Source organism: Martes martes (assembly GCF_963455335.1).
Source record: "Martes martes genome assembly, chromosome: 16".
Classification (NCBI taxonomy): Eukaryota; Metazoa; Chordata; class Mammalia; order Carnivora; family Mustelidae; genus Martes; species Martes martes.
The window spans coordinates 44613402-44630250 of record NC_137904.1 but is presented as its reverse complement, the minus strand read 5'-3'; the positions used below and the strand labels follow the sequence as shown (position 1 = coordinate 44630250).

The window sequence follows — 16849 nt, the reverse complement described above, 5'->3', positions numbered from 1 at the left end:
CCCACCAATAAGGGTATAAAAGGACCATGGAGGAAGGAGAGACTCAAACCTCACCACAGCTACCTGTGTTAGCTTACCTGCTCTCCATCACCTCTCCCTGCACCATGCCTTACAACTGCTGCCTGCCCAACGTGAGCTGCCGCTCCACCTGCTGCTCCCGGCCCTGCGTGCCCCCCAGCTGCCACACCTGCACCCTGCCCGGGGCCTGCAACATCCCCGCCAATGTGGGCAACTGTGGCTGGTTCTGCGAGGGCTCCTTCAATGGCAGCGAGAAGGAGACCATGCAGTTCCTGAACGACCGTCTGGCCAGCTACCTGGAGAAGGTGCGCCAGCTGGAGCGGGAGAATGCAGAGCTGGAGAGCCGCATCCGGGAGTGGTGCCAGCAGCAGGTGCCCTTCGTGTGTCCCAGCTACCAGTCCTACTTCAGGACCATCGAGGAGCTCCAGCAGAAGGTGAGGGGGTCTTCTGTGGGGATGCAACAGCAGCTGACTGTCCTTGAACAATAAGACCTTCTCAAGTTCAAGCGGCCCTCACAGTAGAATCTTGCTTTCAGATTCTGTGTGCCAAGTCTGAGAACGCCAGGCTGGTGGTGCAGATCGACAATGCCAAGTTGGCCTCTGATGACTTCAGAACCAAGTATGTTGAGAATTTCAGGCTATGTGACCTCTAAGACCCCTATGGCTCTCTCATGGTCCTGTGAGACTAACATTTCCTGGAAGGGAAGAGGCAGCCATTTCACACTTTTCATTTCTCTTCTCAAGCCTCGGTTTGTATAAAACCATTTTCTAACAGAAATCCATACACTGCATGCTCTTCAGTTTATAATGGTCTTTCTGGAAGATTTTCTCGAACTCCCAAATTCAGACGACATGAAATATTCTTGGAGAATGGATTGGTTCTTGGGGGATAGTGGTATATTAACCAACAAAATTGAGAGAAGAATGAGAGACTCCATTTAATGAATCCCTGTGGGCACCTTCTGGTGTTAGGGTGAGTCAGGGAGCGTCCTCTCTAGTCTATCTGTGCAGAGCTTGAGGGAAACATGGGAGAAAAGAGGCAGAAAACTGTATTAGCTCAAAGAGATTGAGACGAGCCCATCTACAAGACACACGGTGGGATGGGATTCTTTCCTGCCTCATCCTCCCACTCTGATCTGCGTGTGCAGGTACCACACGGAGCTGGGCTTGAGGCAGCTTGTGGAGTCGGACATCAACGGCCTGCGCAGGATCCTGGATGAGCTGACCCTGTGCAAGTCTGACCTGGAGGCCCAGGTGGAGTCCCTGAGGGAGGAGCTGCTGAGCCTCAAGAGTACCCATGAAGAGGTAAGAGGAAAAGGAAAAAAAGGAGGCTTCAGAGCCACCCCCTTAGCATTGGCAACCAAGAGGCAACTGACATCAGGCTTCTTGGGTTGGGACCATTCTCTGAAGAGGTCAGCCAGTGAGTGAATCATGATGCTATACCCATAGCATGGAGTGAGGTGGGTTGCTTATTCTCAAGCAGCTGGATGAGGGTTTGGCAGTGTTGGAGATGCTGAGGAAGGGCAGCCATTTATTGAGCCCTGCTCTCTCCTTGTCACTGTTAGTTTCTGAATTAGTTAGAGAGATGGAGGAAAAAAGAGAAATAAGACATGCCCCTCTCTTCAATGAGCTCCCAGTCTAGTCTGGGGAGATGGCCATGTAAAGACAACCATATAAGGCAGGGAGAGGACAAGCAGCATATTCAAGGAGTAATCCAGTCTACCTCGAAAGACATAAAGAACCCTTCTTAGAGGCATGTCATGGGAAAGAGGAGGAATTCACACTGGGATGTTTCAATCTGGGGGAAGAGGCTGAGCAAAGACACAGAGGTGCTAGAGCATATATATTGAGTTTGGCCCATGGACTGATACGGCTGGGCATGCGTTACCTATAGGGATGTGAGGTGAAATGAGGTACGACCTGCATACACCAGGGGGTTTGGATTTAATCTTATTGGAAATGTGAGCTTCTTTAAGGTTTTTGGGAAAGAAATTGATGTGATCCCTACTTGGGTTTATTCCTACATCGTATCTGTGTCAGTCTTGGGGAATGATCAGGATATTCCCTTCAGTGCATTTTTGTTGTGCGTACTTTCCTACAGTAGGAAGGTAGACAGTAGATCCATTTATGTGGCTCATTCATTCTTCTTCTTCCATCAGGAAGTCAACACCCTGCGCTGCCAGATTGGAGACCGCCTCAACGTGGAGGTGGATGCAGCCCCCACTGTGGACCTGAACCGCGTGCTCAATGAGACCAGGAGTCAGTATGAGGCCCTGGTGGAGACCAACCGCAGGGATGTGGAGGAATGGTTCACCACCCAGGTGGGCATCTCAGCACTTGGCCACTCAGGACCCCTTGGCCCCTCGGGGCCCTTGAGGCAGGTCTGACCCTGTCTTCTCCCCTGTGCTGTTTCAGACCGAGGAGCTGAACAAGCAGGTGGTGTCTAGCTCAGAGCAGCTGCAGTCCTGCCAGGCGGAGATCATTGAGCTGAGACGCACGGTCAACGCCCTGGAGATCGAGCTGCAGGCCCAGCACAACCTGGTGGGTGTTGTTCAGGGGACTGTCCACACTCTCCTGACCTCATGAAGCCTGGGGCTTCTCTGGAACCCCATGGAGAAGCTCCCTGAGGAGCGGCTCTGTGACCTTCCTTATCTTCCCCGCACAGAGGGACTCCCTGGAGAACACGCTGACGGAGACCGAGGCCCGCTACAGCTCCCAGCTGTCCCAGGTGCAGTGCATGATCACCAACGTGGAGTCCCAGCTGGCTGAGATCAGGTGTGACCTGGAGCGGCAGAACCAGGAGTACCAGGTGCTGTTGGACGTCAAGGCCCGGCTGGAGTGCGAGATCAACACGTACCGGGGCCTGCTGGAGAGCGAGGACTGCAAGTAAGTAGGAGGGAAAGGAGGCATGTAGTCCCATGTGGTGGGACTACAAGACATTGTGGGCATACGCATGTGGGCCACATTTTCAACTCACAGAACATGCATTTATAGAGAATTCACTATGTGACAGTTAGGCAGAAATTGAAAGTCAAAGGTGAAGGGCATACATCCCTGCCTCAGGGAGCTAATAACGGAGAAGTGGGGGTGGAGAGATTGTTACAACAATAACTGTTGGGTAAGGCATATTGTGTTAGTTCCATGAAAGCTCAAGAGCACGAGAACAATTTTCCGCCTTAGCACAAAACCTTCTCAGATGGGGATAAAGATTTGATAACAATCAAATTTGATTCCAACTATCTCCAACCACTGAGAATTCATGAGTTGTTTCATTAAGCACCTAGGGCTCTTTCCACAATCATCCCCAATCCATTTTAAACCTCTGTCCTCCCAGGCTCCCCTGCAACCCATGTGCCACCACCAACGCTTGCGGCAATTCCTGTGGGTCCTGTGGCAACTGTCAAACGCGTTGCTCTTAATTTAAGAACTTGCATCCTTTTTGAAGACGACAATGAAGCCATTCAGATCAAGCACAGGAAAGGTCCTTAGGTTTTGCCTTTGTTGGAGCTCAACTGCCAGTTAGAAGCCTACCCACACCAAATGTGATATTTCTAGACGTAGAAATGCTTTCCAGATTCAACAAGCAAAGACACACATCATTAAATTCCAATATCTGGAAAATCCCTTTCAACTGAAGATCAAGTATCTTTGTTTCTGATTACAGGTCGCTGTAATCTGAGCTCCAGGTATTACTTTTAGGGCATTTCCTGTATGTATTGTGTTTCCTGCTTTTCTTGCTTCTTTGGTATTCTCTGGAATGCAAGGAAGCTACTTCATTTACTTCCCAATAAACTTTATTTCTCTGGCATAGTAAATGTGTTTCTCATTCATATTTATGTACTGTAAAGAACTTGTGTTGCTGTTTCATAAAAATACCTCTTTGTTAGGAAGAAATGGGTTAAAAGACTGACCCCAGCCATTATGTTCCAATGGTAAATACTGATGGGGAAGGGGATCTATCCACCTGGGAGGCTACCACCAAGGAGAGACCATGCAGAAACCCTGACCTCCAGCACTCATGACCATCTTGCCTTGGCTGCAAGGTCCTAGGTAATACTGAAAGTCTTCCCCAAACCTCACCGCTCTCCCATTGTCACCTTCATCACTCAGGGGTCAATTCTTTGCTCCCCTTCCTCCTAAAGTACTTAAAGACCAGCTTCTGTAGAAATTGCTCAAAGAGAAGCAGTCCAACTTCTCTCCTTTCAGCTTGTCAGCTGTACCTGCATCAACAATATGGATACCTGTCTTTCCCTCAAAATGTACCTTCAGTGATTTCCATAAACCCACACACCCTGGGCCCTCTTGTTATATCTCCTACTACTTGTTCTCCAGCCCCGGATTAGCCTGATTCTCCTTCCTGTTGCAACTGGAGGAAATGCCTAGATCCTCTGCTGTGTTTCTTTTTCTCCTTCCCTGTTTGGTGAGAACTAGCTTCTCTACACTGATGACTCCCAAAGCTCTCTAGCTCAAGTCCTGTGTCTTGCCCATAGGACAGTTTGACTTGGTGTTATGTTGCCATTTCACATTTAATTAGACTCCAACTTATCTTTGCCAGACTGGTTCCTTTTGTTACCCACTTGTTATACCCAACACTTTGTAATCCAAAGACCCTTTAAATGCAGGCAACTGTATCTCCTTACCTGCCTCTTTTTAAGTTCACTCTTTCCTCTAGGTCTTTATAAATAGGTCTATAATGTTCTCCTGTAACTTCTGTATTACTTTATTTCCTATAATTTTAAGAAAGACCAGTGTTCATAGTCTCCCTCTACAGATATTAATCCTACCCCCACTTGACTCACATCTGAATTATTAAAGCTCTCAATTCTTTTGGCCACCATCTCAATTCTTCATTTAATTTGGCATTCTCTAACATACACAACTGCAATCAACCATCTCCTCTATCACCCTCATCACTAGGGTGCAGAGCACTGAGAACACAGGGATAAGTGAGACCCAGTCCTAGCCCATAGCATGTTCATAGTCTAGAGTGGAAAAGACAAAGAGATAACTGTGCTACAGACAAACATCAGTGTGGCTCAAGAAAGGTGTAAATGAAGAATGATGAATTTCTGACGTGTGAGAGAAAGACTATATTTTCAGGGACCATTTCTATACTTTGAAGTGTAAGAGAGTCATAAAAAGAGGCTCCAAGAAGTGATAGCACTCAATCAGGGCTGTGAAAACTCAATAATTCTGTCCATGAAAATATTGTCTGCCTGTCCTACAAGAAACTGTATCTTCACCCAATTAAAGCCTAGTGTTAACCCTAGAATACTGTAAGAGGAATAAAGGAACAGTAACACTAATAAGTATTCATGAGAAGGTTATTAAAACTTTAAATACTTCCCTTGTTCTGACTTCAATCAATGAGTACTATATGATATTAGCATAATTCTGACATAAAGTTTGATGGGCTCTGTTTGGACAGATGAGTGTGTGCAGGTATGACAAGAGGGAAAGTTTTTAATGAACATGAGCTTTGCCTAGTGAGGAGGCGGGGAAGCAGGAAGTATATCTAGAGCTCGACAGAACAATTTCTAGCTGGAGCAAACCATAAATATGGTGGTGGAAAATGAAACTGCAAAGTAGTCATAGATGACCATATCTGGGGGTGCTTTTCATTGTTACCTGTGAGATTTGTTTGTAAGGAAGTTTAGCATATGTTCTGTCAAGCAGCTATATAGGCTGGGTCATGATGGGCCCAGAAAGTGGGCTTGGGTGGGAGAAAGGAGGAACAGTTGGGAGGCTGATGAGAGACAATAGGGCTGAGATGGGAGGAGACAGGAAGGCTGAGGGAGGGGTGGATTTTAGAGGCACAGTCCAGGAGGTGGAAGCTGATTAGAGGTAGAACAATGGAAAAAGAAGGAAGGAAACTAGTACTGATTAAATATCTACTTTGGGTCAACATGAGGGATGTTTTTGAGCCTGAGAAAATGAAACACCAGTGGGGCTCCAGTGAAGAGAGCTGGAAGAGAATGACTGGATTTGGGAGAGATGTCAGAGAGTTACCTAAACAGAAATGATCAGTTAGAGCTGTCGGAGTTGTTAAGACTGTCAAGGGGGATGATGTTAGACTAGGGATAACCTTGGGAAGCACTGGGAGAAAGGATGGAGTGCCTTCAGTCTCTCCAAAGTCTCTGACATGAGGTTCCTCCTTGGTTTGGCCCAGTCTCCAAGGACAGAGGTGACATCTGGTTATAAACAGTTGGAGTGGGAAGCAGCTGAAGCAACACAGAAGTCAAAAGAAGTCAGGGTTTTGATGAGGGGATGGTCAATGCCATCTTTCTCATGAATCCTCATTAGTGTTACTGTTCCTTATTTATTCCACTTACACTATTCTATGATTTATACTAGGCTTTAATTAGGTGAAGATACTATCTCTCTTGAAGGGTCAGGAATATTGAGGAATCAGACAAGTCGGTGTACATAGCAATAGGGAGATCGCTGGTGACCATAGAGAGAGCAGGGTCTATGGGATGCAGGGGAAGAAGGCATATTTCAGTGGCTCTTTCACACCTGTTTCAAATCACCATCTTTTTTTTTTAAAAGATTTTTATTTATTTATTTGATAGAGATTACAAGTAGGCAGAGAGGCAGGCAGAGAGAGAGGAGGAAGCAGGCTTCCCGCTGAGCAGAGAGCCCGATGTGGGGCTCAATCCCAGGATGCTGGGATCATGACCTGAGCCGAAGGCAGAGGCTTAACCCACTGAGCCACCCAGGCGCCCTCAAATCACCATCTTGATAGTAAACTTAATGCAAATGTTCAACACAACTTATTCATACTAAACATGAAGCTTACTTTGCTTTATCCTCTGTGTAACTCTTGAAATGTTTTGGCATCTGCTATTCCCTTTGATCTGTAGAGCAGTCACATAAACAGGCTTTTATCCCTTCTCTGGGTGGTTCCCAGATCTAGGTTTCCCAGAAGACTAGGACTATTAAGTTATATTGTCTTGGGTTGTTTCATGTTCTTCTTGACTCCTCTATTCTAGACTGGGTAGAGTTAAAAACATACTGATGAACTTTGCATTTTTCCGATTTGGCTTGGTCCCTGAAGACCTCCAAACTCTATTCCCATTGGGAGTTGAAGCCTGAGCATAAGAAACAATGGCAGCTCTAGAGAGGATTTGAGTAATGAGCACTGAGTCCTATTTTGGGGTGCTGTACCTCTCTTTGCTCAGCCCATATTATTATTGACCTGGCTCATTCTCCATGTCCTCCCCTACTTGTCCTTCATTGGAAATGTTGTTTGAACATCTTCCCAAAGCCAAACCTGTTGGTTTATTTCCTGGATCACCACCATAATTTCTCCCCTCAATGTGGTAAGTCTGGGTGATTGATAAATTGGCAACAGACACCTTTATGGAACAGTCTATGGAAGCCCTGTATCTTGTTCTCATAAGCAGCTCTAAATGGGGCTATCTCAGCAGGGTGGGCTGATGTTGGTATCAAAGAGTGTTTTTGCTTTTCTAATTCTCCAATGGTCAACTCTCCAGCTCTTTTAGGCAAATGTCAGTATCTTGGCTTGTGTATGTCCAGTGATATTACTCTTGTCCTCTCCTTGCTATTCATCTACACTAAGATAAAGTAAATCTGTAAGGGACCCAATATGTTACTTTGCATTTCCTAAAGAATGTAGTTTACATTTCTCATGATGAGAATTTTGAGTGCCAGGTACTGTCATCAGAGAAGATGGTTTTGGGAAGGAGTGGGGAGGCTTCCTAATACCTTTAAAGTTCTGCCATGGGGAGAATGGTCTTAGCAGATCTGCCCTGATTCCACTCTGTGGTTAAGTGCCACTGATGAGTTTGCATGTGATCACTCCTACAGAAATATCCTTGGCTTCCATAATACATTGTATCTTTAAACCTCAACAGCAATTTTCTCACATCTGGTGACCAGAAGCCTTACCATGGCGTCTGCCACAATTATATGGGCAGGTTTAAACCTTTTTGTTTGTTAGGATTTGATTTGCTCATCAGGTTTATTGAAGGGTCATTGACTAGAGACTATGGCATTGCTTATGTAAAGGTAAAGATGCACAGCATGCAGTAAGTGGAGTAAATAAAAAGCAACTGCCTTCCAGAATTCCTGGGGAATGACTTGAAACTTGGCTCTTTTCTCAATAAACCCAAAGCCTCTCAGCTATTATAACTTAATGATCATGCTGCCAAGCAGCAATCATGGTTATTTCTACTCAAAAGGTGGGAGTGGTCCTGTTTTCTAAACTTTGCTCTCCACTTTTGAAGATACAATGACACGTACCTCTGGCTCATTTTGCTCTGAGGTTCAAACTGCTGTAATGGTTTAGGGATCCCAAGGGACATTTTTGGTAGTCTACACAGCATTCCTCTCCTATTCTTTAAAAAATTGCCATTGTCTAGATTTTTCTCTTTTGAAGCCTGGGGCATAGAAGAAGGAGGGAAACAGAATAGGTAATGAATCCTGCTATTTGCTTTATGTTATTTGATCTGATCCGATAGGGCTTCAATCAGTTTGGTACTGATTTTAAACAAGCATGTCCATCTCGTATCTCTCTAAAGGTAGAGATTCCGGCAGGAGGGCAGAGAGTTGTGGATTGTGAATGTGGTTAAGGACGGCATTGTCTTCAAAGCATTATGCTCTGGTATAGCAAACATTTACTCCAAATCTGCTGTCCTTCATGGAAGCATATTCGAAGCTCCACATTGGAAATGACTTTCAGAATTACCCAAGAAAATGTACATTATTGTTTTACAGTCACAATGTGCTTCTGACCCATTAAAGATGTTAGTAAGTTTGGTTGTTTATTCCACTCAGTAGGGTTGGTTCCAAATGATATCTGGCTGGTTTCAAAAATAAAAACACCCTCAGAGGACGAAGATTTGTCTTCAATGAGGATAACCAAAAGAAAGTGTCCCAGACTGTGAGGTCAACTTTATAGAAGTGATGATCTGAGTAGTAGCTCTACAGAAGGAATTAGTACATAGCTTTCAAAAGGAACTGTTTTAAGGAGTATCTGTCCCATTTTGAGAACTGATAGATTAAACATAAAAACCTCCTAATTTGTATCCCCATCTGGAATAGCACACAGGCAGAACATCTGTTTGCCACAATGTATTGATGGTCACAAGAAGCTATTGAGCATGTCATGATGTGGTGGTTTTTCAGGATCACATCATTTGGAGAACTGGGCTCAGATGTTTCTTCATCAAATCAACCAAGGGTTTCCTTTTTTCAAGCTTTTAGCAGGTATTACTTACTCACTTACTTGACTTTCTTCCATTAGAATAGAAACGACCTTTGGTTCTTTTTTTTTTTAATTAAATTTTTTATTTATTTTCAGCGTAACAGTATTCATTGTTTTTTCACCACACCCAGTGCTCCATGCAATCTGTGCCCTCCCTAATACCCACCACCTGGTTCCCCCAACCTCCCACCCCCCCGCCCCTTCAAAACCCTCAGGTTGTTTCTTTGACAGAGAACTGGCTTAGGTTTCCTGGATCATTCTAATTTGGGAGAGGAACTGTCTAGTAACGGTTGAGCTTCGTAGAACTCAATTCATTTGTGCATCAGTGAGGTCAGAAGAGAGACAGTTGGTGTGATGGAGAGAGTAAGGCTGTTGGAGTCAGAGAGGTTTGTGTTTGAATGCTGGCCACCATGTAGGAGCTTTGGGACCATAGGAAACCTCTCAGAGCTTGGGTCCTCATCTACAAACTCCACAGGACTTTGTGAGGCCTGAAGGAGATAATGCATATGCAGTGCTTTGAGTAGTGGGTGCTCAACAAGCAGGAACCATTGTGATGATACTCATGTTGTGTGTAAGCGTAGGTGCTCCCAGGTTGTTTGTTTTCTTAATGTTCTATGAACATTGAGTAATAGTAGAAATGGAGCCTAGGGGGATTTCCTACAGCCCCCTAAGGAGAGGGAAGAATTGCCTCCATCTTTCCTGGATGGAAGGACAAAGGGCTGTTGAACAGGATGGCCTCATAGGTCTGCTCTGATCTCAGCTTCCAGGATTTTCTACCGAACAGTCTAGTCTCCAGGTGGGCTTCCTTAAATGGCTTTTCTCGGAGTCCTCACTGAACAGGAGCTGGATGAGCACAGATGTTTCCTCCTTTAGGAGAAAGAGGCACAGATATATCCCTCTCTGGGGTACAGCTCTCACTGCAAATCAACACCCTGTGAACAAGCGCTGTTGTTGGCAAGGTAATGGGTTGGTCACTTTGAAGGTCTTACTTAACCAACCAGCATAATTGGTGAGGAGTCCTGACTTAGCAGGAAGCCAGGGCAAAGCATTTTATGAGGTAAAGGACTCGAGTGAGGTGGCTAAATAACAAATGGAAAAATGGGTAAATAGAGTAAAAGAGGGTAATGGTGCATGTGGTCACCACACCCATGGCTGACAGAATATAAAGTCCTGGGAAGGACCAGGGCTTACACCAGAGAGAGGAACCAGCCTTTGAAACCGACCTTCAGAGCTCCACTCCCTCCAGCACCATGCCTTACAACTGCTGCCTGCCCAACGTGAGCTGCCGCTCCACCTGCTGCTCCCGGCCCTGCGTGCCCCCCAGCTGCCACACCTGCACCCTGCCCGGGGCCTGCAACATCCCCGCCAATGTGGGCAACTGCAGCTGGTTCTGCGAGGGCTCCTTCAATGGCAGCGAGAAGGAGACCATGCAGTTCCTGAACGACCGTCTGGCCAGCTACCTGGAGAAGGTGCGCCAGCTGGAGCGGGAGAACGCGGAGCTGGAGAGCCGCATCCGGGAGTGGTGCCAGCAGCAGGTGCCCTTCGTGTGTCCCAGCTACCAGTCCTACTTCCGGACCATCGAGGAGCTCCAGCAGAAGGTGAGGGGGTGGCGACCACACTGCCGATTTAGTTAACTATTTAAATTTAACATACCAACTTCTGAAATGGATCTAAGACCATTCAAAGCTGCGATGATAGAGATATTGACTTTATTGGTTTAGGTAGGACACATCAAATTATCTTAGAAAATCTATTTGGGAAGCCCCACAGGGAAGGATATGGACTGGGATGGGGTAAGACATTGGACTATGGTCAGTCATAGCAATCTTATGTTTCTTCTTACTAAAACCATAGTGCCTGATTTTTTAGTTCTATTGTGATATCTTCGTCTTATTTTTAGGTCTATAGCATTAAAAAATATGCATCTGAATTATTTCTTAAAACTAGTCATTTCCTAAGTGGATCCTCAAATACTTAAAGCCTTCCAAGTCTGTTGCAAGAGACTGTGTCCATAGTAAAGCAAAAGAACTGTTGACCCCATAAGCTTCACTAATACACTCAGACCCTGTACCATTCACTAAAGCAAACATGCAGGTGAGAATTCAGAGCCAGAAATGCAGGAGTAGAAGCGGGGATAAGTAAAGAGCAAGCATAGAGGTGGGACTTAATGTATGGTATAGGTCAGGGAGGGCTTCCCAGAAGAGGAATATCTGAGCAGGGTTAAATGGATGAGTAGGAGTTTTTACTCAATGGTGCAAGCCTTTAATTCTCCAAGGAGATTAACTGTCCACTGCTCAGCAGTGCTAGCAAAGTGAATGCCAGGAAGGGGCCATGCAATTTGAAGACCATGCTTTCATTTGCCCATATTTACTGAATACAAGGTAAGTACTTGAGCGAGGGATAAAGGACAGTGTGAGACAAGTCTGTTTCCTTCAGGAGCTCACAGTCTAATAGGGGAGACAGACATGGCTGGGGTGAAGGGGAGAAGTGTAACTGGCTAATTGCAGTACTGTTGGGGGGTGCATGCAGGAGGTGACCCCCTGCAGCAGCTGAGGGGTGGAGGAGAACGTGGGTCATGCAAGGGGTCTTGCTAGGTGGGTGAGGACATCCCTGAGCATTCCAGACAGAGGGAGAAGCTCTGTGCAAAAGCATGGACAAGGCAATATGACGGAGAGTGGAAAGAGGTCAGCAGGACAGGAATAACGAATGTGAGGGTAGGAAAACCAGCCTGCTCTGGTTGGGCTAGGATTTTTCTGGGTTTAGCATCCCAGTTTGCTTATTCATAAGCAAACTGGGATTTAGGTCACTCTAAGGAAGGCTCAATATCCAGTATGCTCAATTCCTTCAGGAAGCCAGAGGCAGACCAAGGAGAGAAGAATTCATGACAAAGAACACATTTCTCCATGTTTTGAAATGAACAGTGCTACTAATTAATCCTCCTTTTATCCCTAAACTGAAACTCTGAGAAGACTCAAAGCTATTTGGCAGGAACGTGTATTTGAAAAAGAAAAACAAAACAAAACACCTTTCACTTTAAGGTACAATGCATTCCTTCTTAGTATAACTCCTTTCATAATGAATCGTGTCCCCAGATACTGTGCAGCAAGTCTGAGAACGCCAGGCTGGTGGTGCAGATCGACAATGCCAAACTGGCTGCAGATGACTTCAGAACGAAGTAAGATTTTTCTAATGATCAGAGCAATCTAGTAATGGACAGGCTGAACTGCAACATGATGAACTCTGTCCTGGGTGTGCGTAAGCAGAAATTTTTGGGATGGCATTAGGAGGATCCTTGCATTGGGTTAGTTAGGTTAAATGACAGTTTCCTCTCTGAATGAAAGAATGCTGTGTTTTCAGCTTATTTTTAAGGAGTGAAAGAAATCACCCATTCTTTCTCTTTTTCAACTTACTATGTGAACCACGTATAAAAGTAAATTTCACACCTTCTTCTTAGTATAGGGTCATCACTATCAGCCCATCAGAAAAAAGTTATTAAATCACAGAAATAGGAGGCAAAATCCATTTCAGAATAGAATTTTTTTTAGGTGTGATCATTACAATCATAAGAATCCTTTGCGTTTTTCTGTAGGACTTTATAGCTTGCAACGTATTTGTAATTACTATGTCATTTCTTCATCTTCAGACCAACCGTGTGAAGTGTTAGTTTGGTTTCCATTTTATAGATAAAGAAATCAAGGCTCAGAGACATGAAGGAATTTATCCACGGTCATGACTATGAGGCTGAACCTAGCTGATTTCGACTTAAGTGCTTTTATCACAAGATCAGGTTGCTTTCAAGGTGGTTGGAAAGGATGGCGATATTAACAGGCTTATGAAGTTCACTAACGCACTTAAAGAAGAAAGACAGGGCTTAATCCATAGCAAACGTTTAAAACAAAAGCAGGTAATATCAGATTAAAACTACAGAGGTCCCCCCACCAATACCTTCTCTGTGGATCTCAGGGAGGAAATAGGTCTTTTTACGCAGCATGGTGGTATATTTTTCCCCTTCCAAAAAGGGAATTTTGAGAAAAATTCAAAAACTTTCAAAATGTAATGAATTTGACTAGGCTGGCCACGTAAACTCCTGGAAAAAGTCTTCTTTTTTGACTCTCTTTCAACTTCTGCCATGTGTGCAGGTATGAGACAGAGCTGGGCTTGCGGCAGCTTGTAGAGTCGGACATCAATGCCCTACGCAGGATCCTGGATGAGCTGACCTTGTGCAAGTCTGACCTGGAGGCCCAGGTGGAGTCCCTGAAGGAGGAGCTGCTGAGCCTCAAGCAGAACCACGAGCAGGTGAGGGAGTCCCAGCCCCCATCATCCCATATGGAGAGTTCCATACCTTTCCTGAGCAGGATAAGGTTGGTCTTTGCTAAGCACCCTAGAGCTAACACAACATTTTGCTACTTGCTCAAAACACATTTGGGGGATTTTGGTGGAATGAGTCATAAGCTTACCTCTTTTACCTTAAAGAATGCGGTCAGCTGACTTATTTCTCCTTGGGGCCAGATATATGGCCAAGAGTCCACACAAAGATCTTTAAAGTACTTCCTACTGCTTGACAAAATCTTTTATCTTCTGAAGGTGCCAAATTAAGGACCAAAGCTAGAAGGAGACAGCAAACTTCCTCATATCATATGTCACCTAGATATTAGAACCCAATGGATGGATGGATGGGTGGATGGATGGGTAGATGGGAAAAATGAGAGAGATGAAGGAATTTAAATAATGGTTGACTCAGACTTCATGGTTGAATGTAATAATAGTAGGATGTCAGATGCCTATATTGAAGATCAGATGTTTTGAAGAAAAGGAGACTATCCCTTTAGACAGTATATATAAAAAAAAAGGAGACTATCCCTTTAGACAGTATATTAAAAAAAAAAGGAGATTATCCCTTTAGACAGTATATAAAAGTAGAAGACCATGAAATAAACGGAGGAGTTATCCCTGGTTTCTCTATGTTTAAGGAGCAATAATTATAAACTAGATACCATGCCAGATTTGTCACTGAGCAAAGGGAAAACCAGAAAGAAATGAGAGAACCTTGGATTGGAAAGGAACATTAGCAATCACTTATTCAAGCTGCCTCATCATGCTGATGAGGAGACACTAAGACAGGAGGCCTGACTCACAGAGGTAACTTAGCTGTTTTATGTCAACTGGGCTTGAACTCATATTTCCTAATTCCACTGCAATCTTCTCCCCACCACATTGGACTCAATCAAAGAGAGTTTAGTTATAGACTTTTTTCCCAGTGGGTTCATTCTTTCCTTTCCTCCTTCAGGAAGTCAACACCCTGCGCTGCCAGATTGGAGACCGCCTCAATGTGGAGGTGGATGCAGCCCCCACTGTGGACCTGAACCGTGTGCTCAATGAGACCAGGAGTCAGTATGAGGCCCTGGTGGAGACCAACCGCAGGGACGTGGAGGAATGGTTCACCACCCAGGTGGGCATCTCAGCACTTGGCCGCTCCGGACCCTTGGCCCCTCGGGGCCCTTGAGGCAGGGTCTGACTCTGTCTTCTCCCCTGTGCTATTTCAGACCGAGGAGCTGAACAAGCAGGTGGTGTCCAGCTCAGAGCAGCTGCAGTCCTGCCAGGCGGAGATCATTGAGCTGAGACGCACGGTCAATGCCCTGGAGATCGAGCTGCAGGCCCAGCACAACCTGGTGGGTGTTGTTCAGGGGACTGTCCACACTCTCCTGACCTCATGAAGCCTGGGGCGTCTCTGGAAGCCCATGGAGAAGCTCCCTGAGGAGCGGCTCTGGGACCTTCCTTATCTTCCCCGCACAGAGGGACTCCCTGGAGAACACGCTGACGGAGACTGAGGCCCGCTACAGCTCCCAGCTGTCCCAGGTGCAGTGCATGATCACCAACGTGGAGTCCCAGCTGGCTGAGATCAGGTGTGACCTGGAGCGGCAGAACCAGGAGTACCAGGTGCTGTTGGACGTCAAGGCCCGGCTGGAGTGTGAGATCAACACGTACAGGGGGCTGCTGGAGAGCGAGGACTGCAAGTGAGTAGCCAGCCGGCCGGCCATACCCTTGTAAGACACACACACGGTTTTACTCAAGGACAAAACAGAGACTTTTCAGGTGAAGTTCCAGAAGCCAATATGTCTGTAACGACCAGAGTTTTCTTTGCAGTAGTGTACCATGGAGGGTATTTTTTGCTGTCATTATATGGCCAAAAGGTATTTTCTGTTCCAAAAGATGCTTGTGAGACTTGATTGTTTTCTCCAACAGGTGAGCTTTTGGAGGTTGATGCATAAATAAAGTTTTGTACCTTCACGCTTGGCCTGTTACAACAAAAAGAAAAACAAAAATGCAATGACCATCAAATATATTTGAATAGTCTTTTGGGTTTAACCCACACTTTCAAATCCCTTGTCTCACTGATCCTTGTTGCAATCATTTGAGACAGGCAGAATGGGGACAGTATAACCATTGTAGATGAGTATTTGAATACTGAACAAGAAGACAATTCATTAGCTCACAGAGCACAGCACTCAGCACCTGACGGTATTTTCATAAACACAGTCTGTGTGGTAGGTATTACTAATCCCGTCTTAAAGGCGAGGAGGCCGAGGCTTTGAGGGGTAAAGTCACTTCCGCATGACTCCAGGGTAATAGAATGAGGGCTGGAATGCCACTCTTTGCTCTTTTCTGCCACTGTCTCCGAGCTCTGTAAAGGGACGATGCAAATAAGGCTTTGGTTTCCTAAGATGTCAGAGAACGGTTTCTATGTTTTCTGTCTCCTTGGGTTGAGCTCTCTCCTTTTAAAAATTATCCCTCTCATGCTGACCAACTATTAATTCTGTGTCCTAGGCTGCCCTGCAACCCCTGTGCCACGACCAACGCATGTGACAGGCCCATCGGACCCTGTGTCACCAATCCCTGCACCCCATGTGGCCCACGCTCCCGCTGTGGGCCCTGCAACACCTTTGGATGCTAGATACCCTGGGGCCAGCAAGAGGATTGCATGAAGACAGAAGGACCATCGATGGACCAGCCCTGCTTCTCTAACAAGCACCAACCACAGAAGCAGCCCCAGACAGCCTCATAAATCATGGTCTGGAAGGAGAGAAAATGCCCAGGTGTGGCCTGACTCTGAGCTGAGCCCACCCGATCCCCTTCATTCTATTCTGTGACCTGATGGTCTGATAGGACTGGGCTGCGAAGGTGCCCTACCCGGTGTGTTGTGGTTCTCTCTGTTGCTTTGGCCTTCCTCGCAGGTCCCTAAATCCCTCTGTAGACCTAATAAACTTTCCTCTTGCAAAGCAGTGACGGGGCTCATTTGTATTCATTCTTTCCAAAGTGTTCACTCTGTATGTGCTTCTTATAAAGCCACTTGAAAGCACAGGAGGGCCGTGTCATTAATCCTCTCCCCCGAGGGCTTCATCACCATTAATTAACATTCATTAGGTGCAGTGAGCCTGGCGTCCACTTGGGCCGGCCAGGAACTAGTGGGGCCACTAAGGCAAGAGGCCTCATCCAAATATCATGAATATTCACTATGGGAGCTGACTCAATATGGCACCATGGTTAACATTTTTAGAAAGTCCCACTTTTTCTTTCCAAGTGCCTGTCAGAAGAGGGACAGAAT

At 45.7% G+C, this 16849-nt stretch overlaps 2 protein-coding genes across 2 annotated transcripts; both read left to right on the top strand.

Annotated features, from left to right (window-relative positions):
- On the top strand, positions 1–3829 carry LOC308356926 (keratin, type I cuticular Ha4-like). Its single transcript, XM_080826320.1, has 7 exons — positions 1–452; positions 554–636; positions 1166–1322; positions 2177–2338; positions 2433–2558; positions 2683–2903; positions 3352–3829. Exons 1-7 carry the CDS (start codon positions 27–29, stop codon positions 3434–3436), a joined length of 1260 nt encoding a protein of 419 aa, XP_080682446.1. The 5' UTR covers positions 1–26; the 3' UTR covers positions 3437–3829.
- A 6526-nt stretch (positions 3830–10355) lies between these two features.
- LOC308356921 (keratin, type I cuticular Ha3-II) lies at positions 10356–16602 on the top strand. Its single transcript, XM_080826312.1, has 7 exons — positions 10356–10844; positions 12339–12421; positions 13386–13542; positions 14534–14695; positions 14790–14915; positions 15040–15260; positions 16072–16602. Exons 1-7 carry the CDS (start codon positions 10497–10499, stop codon positions 16196–16198), a joined length of 1224 nt encoding a protein of 407 aa, XP_080682438.1. The 5' UTR covers positions 10356–10496; the 3' UTR covers positions 16199–16602.
- The last annotated feature ends 247 nt before the right edge of the window (positions 16603–16849 follow it).

Coding starts and splice junctions, on each gene's coding strand:
- LOC308356926 (XM_080826320.1), top strand. CDS start 27: ATGGAGGAAGGAGAGACTCAAACCTCACCACAGCTACCTGTGTTAGCT. Junction 1,323..2,176: donor TCAAGAGTACCCATGAAGAG/GTAAGAGGAAAA, acceptor TTCTTCCATCAG/GAAGTCAACACCCTGCGCTG. Junction 2,559..2,682: donor TGCAGGCCCAGCACAACCTG/GTGGGTGTTGTT, acceptor TTCCCCGCACAG/AGGGACTCCCTGGAGAACAC.
- LOC308356921 (XM_080826312.1), top strand. CDS start 10,497: ATGCCTTACAACTGCTGCCTGCCCAACGTGAGCTGCCGCTCCACCTGC. Junction 10,845..12,338: donor TCGAGGAGCTCCAGCAGAAG/GTGAGGGGGTGG, acceptor TCGTGTCCCCAG/ATACTGTGCAGCAAGTCTGA. Junction 12,422..13,385: donor GCAGATGACTTCAGAACGAA/GTAAGATTTTTC, acceptor CCATGTGTGCAG/GTATGAGACAGAGCTGGGCT.